Source organism: Mya arenaria, chromosome 6 (genome assembly GCF_026914265.1).
Source record: "Mya arenaria isolate MELC-2E11 chromosome 6, ASM2691426v1".
NCBI classification, from domain to species: Eukaryota; Metazoa; Mollusca; class Bivalvia; order Myida; family Myidae; genus Mya; species Mya arenaria.
This window is the reverse complement of record NC_069127.1, coordinates 15619585-15629518: the sequence shown is the minus strand read 5'-3', so window position 1 is coordinate 15629518 and position 9934 is coordinate 15619585. Positions and strand designations below refer to the sequence as shown.

The 9934-nt window shown below is 39.5% G+C and overlaps 1 protein-coding gene across 1 annotated transcript; it reads left to right on the top strand.

Annotated features, from left to right (window-relative positions):
- The first annotated feature begins 2212 nt into the window (after positions 1 to 2212).
- Positions 2213 to 4689, top strand: LOC128237580 (uncharacterized). Its single transcript, XM_052953173.1, has 2 exons — positions 2213 to 2720; positions 3225 to 4689. The coding sequence occupies exons 1-2, from the start codon at positions 2233 to 2235 to the stop codon at positions 4687 to 4689; spliced, it is 1953 nt and encodes a 650-aa protein (XP_052809133.1). The 5' UTR covers positions 2213 to 2232.
- Positions 4690 to 9934: the final 5245 nt, after the last annotated feature.

Below are 9934 nucleotides of genomic sequence, written 5' to 3'. Positions count from 1 at the left end.
TTCGGTTCATGCATATTTCATTCAATTGTCCAAATATTCCTGACAACATTGCGCTTAGGGGGGTATAATGTTTGGCAAACATCTCTTGTTTCAAATCGTTTCATCATGTTAACAAAGAAATCAACATTATCTTAAAGCGTCTTGTTTTGTTCTCCTGTTAGTAGGACAACACTATTTTAAAAAGAATGTAGAACTAATTCGGTCAAAGCTTGCAGTGAGTTAAGCATAAGTCGCCTTTGATTAGCGGACAGAGGTTATATGATAAGAAAGTGAGATGTGGCCTTCTGAATTCCTCAACTACAGAGGGTGAGGGAACAATACTTTTGGCATAAATATTATGATTCAGGGAACTACACTCAATCGGAGGAGAGTAGTCCGACCTGTAGATGGCTTTTTCCATATTGATGCAGTTAATTTGTTTTGGGTTTATCCGAATTAAGGTCGGATCTGAAACCAGCAACAGTGTCTACGACCTTTGCTGCGCTTGGAAGAGAGTTCCAATATATATGCGAAAAGCTACAGAAACATGCTCAGTAGCAAAAAGTTTAAACATAAACCCGGTTTAGTGGCAAAGGGGCAAACGCCAAAGACATAGAACACAAACAAAAAACATAGAACAGCACAAAACTCTACAAACAGCACTGTGAATAAATATTATATAATTGGTATGTTTATCAAGAATTGTAAGGTACCGCCTTGAAACGGTCAGTAAAATGTAAATTTACTGGGAGCCGAGATTGTAGAAGGTAGTAAGGAATTCATAGACAGAGATGTACGTGTTCGAAAATTTGAAATGATGGTTTAGTTTCTAAATAATCTTGTTGGTACTTGCCAAATTGTCTGGAGAGGGTCCAATTATTATGTTGTAAAAGATAATTCGTGTTTTTCTGGTCTAGTTTTTAAACTGGCCAATCCAGATTCAAGTTGAAACAAACGCTGAGAGACGAGACGAGAACAAGTGACGATCCGTGGAGCTTTAGTTTGGATGTTATCCAGTGCAGCTTTTCATACTTTTCATATACACTTATTTATTTCAAATAACATATTCCAAAATTGCTCTAATCAAATAAATATATATGACCTCAGGGGATTTTATACCAAGTTGATAGCGAATACGTCTCATGGTGTAAATTCTAGACCAAGCCTAGTCTATAATTATGCCACGTGCCATCATTAGATTAGAGAAAGATGCCTTAAAGTTTGAGTGATTCCACATAAGGAATAGTTGCATCGAGTATGTACACTTGTGGATGGTAAGGCTTTAGGCCGCACGCCTACATACTATGGTACCGCAAATCAAAATGAGGTATCGTCAGATCTCATATGCATATCTTTTTTTATACAGTATTACATTTGGGAGACTATAGCTAGCAAAATCGAAAGAATTCCTCCACACACTGCTTGGGATATAAATTTACTTAGATTTCTTAATTCGATACATTATATATTCGATTTCCATCAATTCAATGACCTTATGTATTTTTGAGTATCTTATTAAGTATGGTTTAATTATTCCCTTTTGAAAATGTTATTCAGATGACATATCGTCTTCAATATAAATTGTTGTACATAGTACACTAACGTTGATCTCTATCATTTTTTTGCCGCCAGATCGGCCTGTTTCAATGGGCAGTTTATGTGATGAAAATCTTAGCGTTGACAAGGACATTCTTAATTTCTTTGGAAAAGCATTGAGATAAAGCTAGAGATGTCAAAATTTACATATATGTATGAAGTTGCATAAGTTATTTGTGCAAATAAAAACAATAAAGTCGTATATATATATATATATATATATATATATATATATATATATATATATATATATATATATATATATATATATATATATATATATATATATATATATATATAAATCGACATATTTAAAAAAAAATCTAAAACGCGCTCGAATCGCACTTAAATAATAACAAAAGTATTATCAATATACATGCTCAATATTGTTTAATAACCAAAAACGATATAAAGGCTGTTTAAAATTTAGGTTAAGCGTATATGGACTTCTACGATTACAAAATTAGCGGTATGTGTAATTTTGATTATTGTCAAACAAAGCAGTATTGATACAGGTGTATCAGGTTTCCTTAAATGAATAGCAATTATGCTTTCTCTTTTATTGCGAAAACAGTATGAACAAATTAACTTAACAGATTGATGTTATCCACGAATGAATAGTGTTAAGCATCGAGAAAGGATTTGTGTGTATTGATCATGTCGCATGATAAAGAAAGAAACACACCTATAGCAGGAAAGGAAGACCTGGTTTGTTTCCGCTGTTCCTCTGAGCGCATGCGCAAACCGGCTTCCCGTTTGTGTATGAACTGTGACAATTTTTTCTGTGAAGACTGCCTTCCAGTACACGAGGAAACAGAGCGGCCCACTTCCGCTGGCCGTAAACAGACGACCATACGAGGGGAAGCGTCTCGGCAACAGGTGCCCGCTATTGCAGCGGCGGCAGAGCGAGCAGATGCGGTGGCTAAAAGCGACGTTGTGCCTAAAGGACACCCGGCAGCGAAATTGGAACCGGCGCAGAATGAGGTGGTGGGAAAAGGGGAAGTATCTAGACGCGGTACAATTGGGATGCCGAGGCAGCCCGGACCTACAGATACATGTGAGGAACATCCTGGGAAGCCACTGGAACTGTTCTGCACACAACATAACACCGTTGGTTGTAGCGCCTGCATGACAGACTGTTATAGGTAATATATTATATTTCAATTCATATTCGCAGGTATCTAAATGAATCAACAAGCATTTCTTAATTCAATGTGTGTATTAAATTTTTGTCAGATTCTCAATTTCGTTAAAGAATTGAACTTTCGAACTAAAGTAGGAATCTATCGAAGTCAACGTTATAACTTCAGTACTTGAAGTCATACACATATGACTGGTAGGTGCTTAGTTTGGTTTAAATGATGAGTAGGCCGATTGTCTATCTGGGTTTGGGTATGCCTCTAGTATATTGGAGTTGCATTTTGGCGTATATTTCCTGCCGGTACACAGATTTAAAAGTGCACCGATTTCCTTACATTTTACTTGATCCTGAAATTTATATGTCTGGGATGTTAAAGATTTCGATTTCTCGGAGCAAAAGTTTATAGACACAATCTAAATTAATATGAAGGAAAATAATTTAATTACGTTGGATCAATTCATTTAACAAAATGCTAGAGGGAAACTGTATAATATCTTTTTCATTTCAGAACATGCACAGTCCTGTACATTCCTGACAACCTTCACGCGCTTTTCCGACCCAATGACGTCACGGCAGCAAACAACCGTCTGCGCAACGAGATCAGCGCACTGGAAGCAGAAATAAAGGACATAAAAAACAACAAAACATACCTCGCTAAAACCATGCACGAAGCTGAACAAGAAATAGATCAATATTCTGATTCAATAATAGAACGGGTCGAGGAGCTACGAAGGGAAACTAAAAATGAATTAAAAAAGCAGCACGACATTCTACAAGAACAGATGACAGATCAAGTGAACCATTTTAAGGAAGCACTGCAGTCAGCCAAAAGGTATTATGAGAAGATAACAAGGGTTTCCAATAGAACAGATTCTGATTCGTTTATCCAGGCTGTGTACTGTGATCAGGAAGTAGACAAGTGTAGGGCGGTGAGGGCCGGAAGTCGCGAGGTCGGGTACACTGTCATGGACCTGGAGAAGAGAAACAAGATCATCGACTTTCTGTCCCCGCTACATTCCTTCGGAAAAGCCATGGTGTCAGAGGTCGATGTGAACACCATCAGTGAAACCATGACAGAATATGGTGACGATAATGAGAGCTACGCAAAGACCGCTGACATTGACGATCTCAAACAAGGCGACTGTTCCTACAAAGGAAAGACTGTCAGCATTCTGAAGTTCCCAAACGACAATTCAAACTGTGACATCATGGGCGCAAGTGTGATGGAGGACGGATCCATGATATTCACGGACAGAGCCAACAAGAGATTGAAGCGTGTGCATCCTCAGAAAGAGCTACCGAATACAAAGCTTAACTTGCCGGACGCCCCTTGGTCTCTCTGTGTCGTTCCAGAAAACTGCATAGCAGTTACGCTTCCGGATCTTAAGACTATTCAATTCTTCGCAGTTGAATCAAAACTGAAGATTGCGAAGAAAAAGATACAAACCAATTTCAAATGTTTTGCCATTGCGAACAACGGGAAGGAACTGTTTGTGAGTGACTTTTATGCCAATATCTACGTCTACGTGATGCCGGACAGCAAAATACACAGAATATTGCGACCTAAGGATCGCACCGGAAACGACGCCCTTTCAGCCGTCCATAACATGGCTGTAAGTGACAACGGGGGAGTAATTTATGTGGCAGACGCCAACAAAGGGTTATTCGCGATAGAGAGCGGACACGGACGGGTTTTGTGGAGGGTTGGGACATGGGCGGGGTTAAGTAGGGGGAGAGGCGTGTGCCTGGATGGACATGGTGGGTTGTATGTGAGCGGATGTGACTTGCATAACGTCATTCACGTTACTGAGGAAGGGAGAGTGAATGGTGAAGTAGAGAGGAAGAACGGCGTCTGTCTGCCGCAGGCTTTGAGCTACGATCGCATGAGTGAGAAACTGATAGTAGCTGGGAAGACAAACAATGTTGTGGCGCTATATTTCAAGCACGATCCCGGTTGGAATAAGCTGTATTGAGGACATGAAGACGATTTTCTTTCAAAGTATCAACTAATAAAATATCATATAGCTTTAAATTTGCCCAAACAGAATATAAGCAACGAGAAAGTGCTGAACATATTTTAAAAATATATATACTTCAAATGTTTGATAGTTTATTTTTATATTTGCTTTTTTTATATTTGCTCATTAGAGTATAGAAGAATTTAAAATTTTAAATGATGAAATTATTTTCATGCTTTACATGTAAGTGTTGGTTTTCCGTATTGTACTAGTACGGACAAACGAAGCAGTTTGACGTGTGCAACTGTTGTACTAGTACGAAAAAACAAAGCAGTTCGACGTGTGCAACTGTTGTACTAGTACGGAAAAACAAAGCAGTTCGACGTGTGCAACTGTTGTACTAGTACGGAAAAACAAAGCAGTTCGACGTGTGCGGTGTGCAACTGTTGTACTAGTACGGACAGGCGAAGCAGCTTGACGTGTTCAAGTGTTGTGTTATTTCGGACAAGCAAATTAGCCTGCCGTGTGCTGATGTTATGCTAGTGCGAGCTATTCAGTTTGGCTTGTGCAACTGTTCTCCTAACACGGACAGACATTTCAGTTTGACGTGTGCAACTGTTCTCCTAGCACGGGCAGGCAATTAAGCTGGACGTGTGCAACTGTTGTCATAGCACGGGCAGACAATTCAGTTTGACGTGTGCAACTGTTGTCCTAGCACGGACAGGCAATTCAGTTTGACGTGTGCAACTGTTGTCCTAGCACGGGCAGGCAATTCAGGTTGACGTTTTGCAACTGTTCTCCTGGCACGGGCAGGCAATTAAGTTGGACGTGTGCAACTGTTCTCCTAACACAGACAGACAATTCGGTTTGACGTGTGCAACTGTTCTCTTAGAACGGACAGGCAATTCAGTTTGACGTATGCAACTGTTGTCCTAACACAGACAGACAATTCGGTTTGACGTGTGCAACTGTTCTCTTAGCACGGACAGGCAATTCAGTTTGACGTATGCAACTGTTGTCCTAACACAGACAGACAATTCGGTTTGACGTGTGCAACTGTTGTCTTAGCACGGACAGGAAATTCAGTTTGACGTATGCAACTGTTCTCCTAACACAGACAGACAATTCGGTTTGACGTGTACAACTGTTCTCTTAGCACGGGCAGGCAATTCAGTTTGACGTATGCAACTGTTGTCCTAACACGGACATACAATTCAGTTGGACGTATGCAACTGTTGTCCTAACACGGACAGACAATTCAGTTTGACGTATGCAACTGTTCTCCTAGCACGGACAGGCAATTCAGTTTGACCTTTGCAACTGTTCTCCTAGCACGGACAGACAATTCAGTTTGACGTTTGCAACTGTTCTCCTAGCAGGGACAGACATTTTAGTTTGACGTTTGCAACTGTTGTCATAGCACAGACAGACAATACAGTTGGACATGTGCAACTGTTCTCCTAGCACGGACAGAAAAGTCAGTTTGACGTGTGCATCTGTTCTCCTAGCACGGACACACAATTCAGTTTGACGTATGCAACTGTTCTCCCAACACAGATTGACAATTCGGTTTGACGTGTGCAACTGTTCTCTTAGCGCGGGCAGGCAATTCAGTTTTACGTATGCAACTGTTGTCCTAACACGGACAGACAATTCTGTTATACGTATGCAACTGTTGTCCTAACACGGACAGACAATTCGGTTCTACGAATGCAAGTGTTGTCCTAACACGGACAGACAATTCAGTTGGACGTATGCAACTGTTGTCCTAACACGGACAGACAATTTAGTTGGACGTATGCAACTGTTGTCCTAACACGGACAGACAATTCAGTTGGACGTATGCAACTGTTGTCTTAACACGGACAGACAATTCAGTTGGACGTATGCAACTGTTGTCCTAACACGGACAGACAATTCAGTTGGACGTATGCAACTGTTCTCCTAGCACGGACAGGCAATTCAGTTTGACGTTTGCAACTGTTCTCCTAGCACGGACAGACAATTCAGTTTGACGTTTGCAACTGTTCTCCTAGCAGGGACAGACATTTTAGTTTGACGTTTGCAACTGTTGTCATAGCACAGACAGACAATACAGTTGGACATGTGCAACTGTTCTCCTAGCACGGACAGAAAAGTCAGTTTGACGTGTGCATCTTTTCCCCTAGCACGGACACACAATTCAGTTTGACGTATGCAACTGTTCTCCCAACACAGATTGACAATTCGGTTTGACGTGTGCAACTGTTCTCTTAGCGCGGGCAGGCAATTCAGTTTTATGTATGCAACTGTTGTCCTAACACGGACAGACAATTCTGTTCTACGTATGCAACTGTTGTCCTAACACGGACAGACAATTCGGTTCTACGTATGCAACTGTTGTCCTAGCACGGACAGACAATTCAGTTTGACGTGTGCAACTGTTGTCATAGCACAGACAGACAATACAGTTGGACATGTGCAACTGTTCTCCTAGCACGGACAGACAAGTCAGTTTGACGTGTGCAACTGTTCTCCTAGCACGGACAGACAATTCAGTTTGACGTATGCAACTGTTCCCTAACACAGACAGACAATTCGGTTTGACGTGTGCAACTGTTCTCCTAGCACGGACAGAGAATTCAGTTGGACGTATGCAACTTCTCCTAGCACGGACAGTTAATTCAGTTTGACGTGTGCAACTGTTGTCTTAGCACGGGCAGACAATTCATTTTTTACGCGGGCAGATAATTTATTTTGACGTTTGAAAATGTTTTAATATGACGGACAAGCAATCCAGTTTCGACGTATGCATGTATATGTATTGTCATGTAAAAGCTGGTTAAGTGGATTAGGTCATTCTTATTAAAGGCTAGTTCATCTTTGAATTTTTAAATATCAAAATAATTTGTTTAAACAAGTCTGCAGTTTATATAACGGGCGTGGATTGGAATTTCGGTAAGAACGTAATATCTTTCATTTTATGCTTAGCTGAGTGTAGTGCACAATACCTGTGGTAAGAACTACAAATTCTGCTAAATGCTTGTGTTTGTACCCATAACGAAATAAATAAATTGTTGTTGACAAATGTAGATTCGGCTCTAGACAACCCGATTGTAATGCACAAAATGACATAGGCATTAAGTACAAATAGGATTCCAGACAGAAAAATGACAGTACAATGTAATAAACGTTAAAAATGTTCGTTTTAATCGGTACTCGCATTTGCGGAGTCACGACACTCTAAGAAATGTTTCATCGGTGATTCCCTGAATTTGAGAAAAGTTTTTAAAAAAACCATAACATTGATATCTTATGCTAATTTAGAAGCTTCTAGAGTCCTCCGGAGACACGTAGGCGGTTGACCAATATTGCATTGACCACTTCACGCAAATTAAGTGAATGGACTGCCCTATCCTCAAGTGTGCGTAATCTAAACATTTGACCGACGTTATTGTTACACACGTACGTGAAACTGATTTTATCCAAGAGTGCGCATCAAGTTGGATAAGGTTGTCAACGTCATAACACGCAATAATCTGTAAAAAAGATTGTTTTTGAATGATTTCATCTCAATATTCTTATTAAGACAGTGACCTTTCGAGCATTAGTTTGCTACTCGCGTATCATACTTATACACAAATATATTATCAGATGGCGTGCTGTGTCACCAGCGTTGTCCTACCCAGGGTTAACGACATATAATTCCGGTAAAACACGGAACGCAAAAGCGCTATGCAAAAATATAAACATATCTTACTTGTGTGCAGGGCTTATCGAACTCTCCGATCCGACTCGAGTGGAAGCCGGCAAGGAGGCGTAAACGGTAGGAATCGATTTAGTTTCTTTAAATTTGCCAGTAGATAAGTCCGGATAAAGAATGTCTGTCCAAATATACACTGAGGCTCGTCTTTATATGAGCTCTCTCGCGTAATTAGGGTTTGACATTTGCGTGTGCAATGTGAAAAAAAAACAACTGCTTGCACTAGTGTATTCATCATTAGTGGTTCAAATGAGAGCTATTTGGAATATAAAAAAATATTAAAAAGAAGGTAGAAAACTTCTATTTCCTGAAAATTCAAATTAAGGTAATTTGATGCTTGAGTTTGTTAATTCATGTTCAAATAAATATCTGTCAGGTACTGGTTTTGTTCATGATAGTAGATAGATCAATTTGAACACATTTTAAGCCGTCAAGGAATCAATCGCGGTACTAAGAAATTGTTAAGTTAAATTTATTTAACAACGATTGTGACCAAAGATATATAAGTTAATGCTTAGTAATTCTTGTTTGCATAATGTTGCGCGAGAGTGTAGTCTTGAACTGTGGGTGAATTCGGAGTGCCTCGAGAGAAAACACAACTTGTCCGCTTTGATGACCGCCAACTAAACTCACAGTCAACAGAAGACAGTATTTACTAGGGATGGAAACGAATGGCAAAACTGATATTCGAATATTCGGTAATTCTTTCGAACGAATATTCGAATATTCGATTACCGAAAAAAATCTTTTAAAAGTTGTAGTAAACTGTTATAGTATTCGCTAGAGTAATAACCGGGACATTTTAGCTCTGATTTTGTCGTAACCGCTACGCGCGGCGGTCCCTAAATTTCACCAAATGAGCCTCTGAAATTCCTTATTTCAGAAAGACAAGAAGTAATACATTGTGAACAAAATAAAACAACAAAGTCTTTTGATTTATATTCATGCGCCTTCATATTTGTAAACAACGAGAACTTAGATGGAATTCTGGTCAAATGGCGTTATACGCCAATGGAGGGTCTTTCCGTAGGACGAGTAGCCGTTCTGGGATTGACCTCTACTAAATAAAACTATAGGAAAAAACAAGTAGGGGACTAGTATATTCTTTTATTGGCAATGGCATTTACCGAAAATACTGATTTTTTGTGTCACTTGTCTTATAGCAAGTTATTGTAAAATTACGGAGACTTTTTATAGTACCCGTCGATAAGTCCCTAAATGACATATGACGCGTGTTTAGTGTATTGTCATCATATTCACACATCTGTCAGTAGAGGCCAATCGTTGTTAAAACAAGACAAACGAACTTTAAACACAACAACCGGGTTGCAGGCAAAAGTTTTATTGTAATAGCTATTCAACAACAAAACATCGAATATTCGAATACCGATTTCGACATTCGAATACCAAACGTTTGATCAAATATTCGAATATTTGTTTGCATCCCTAGTATTTATAGAAAAAATATCTTTGAGATTTAAATAATAACATGGTCATTATCAAATTGCACTTGAACTC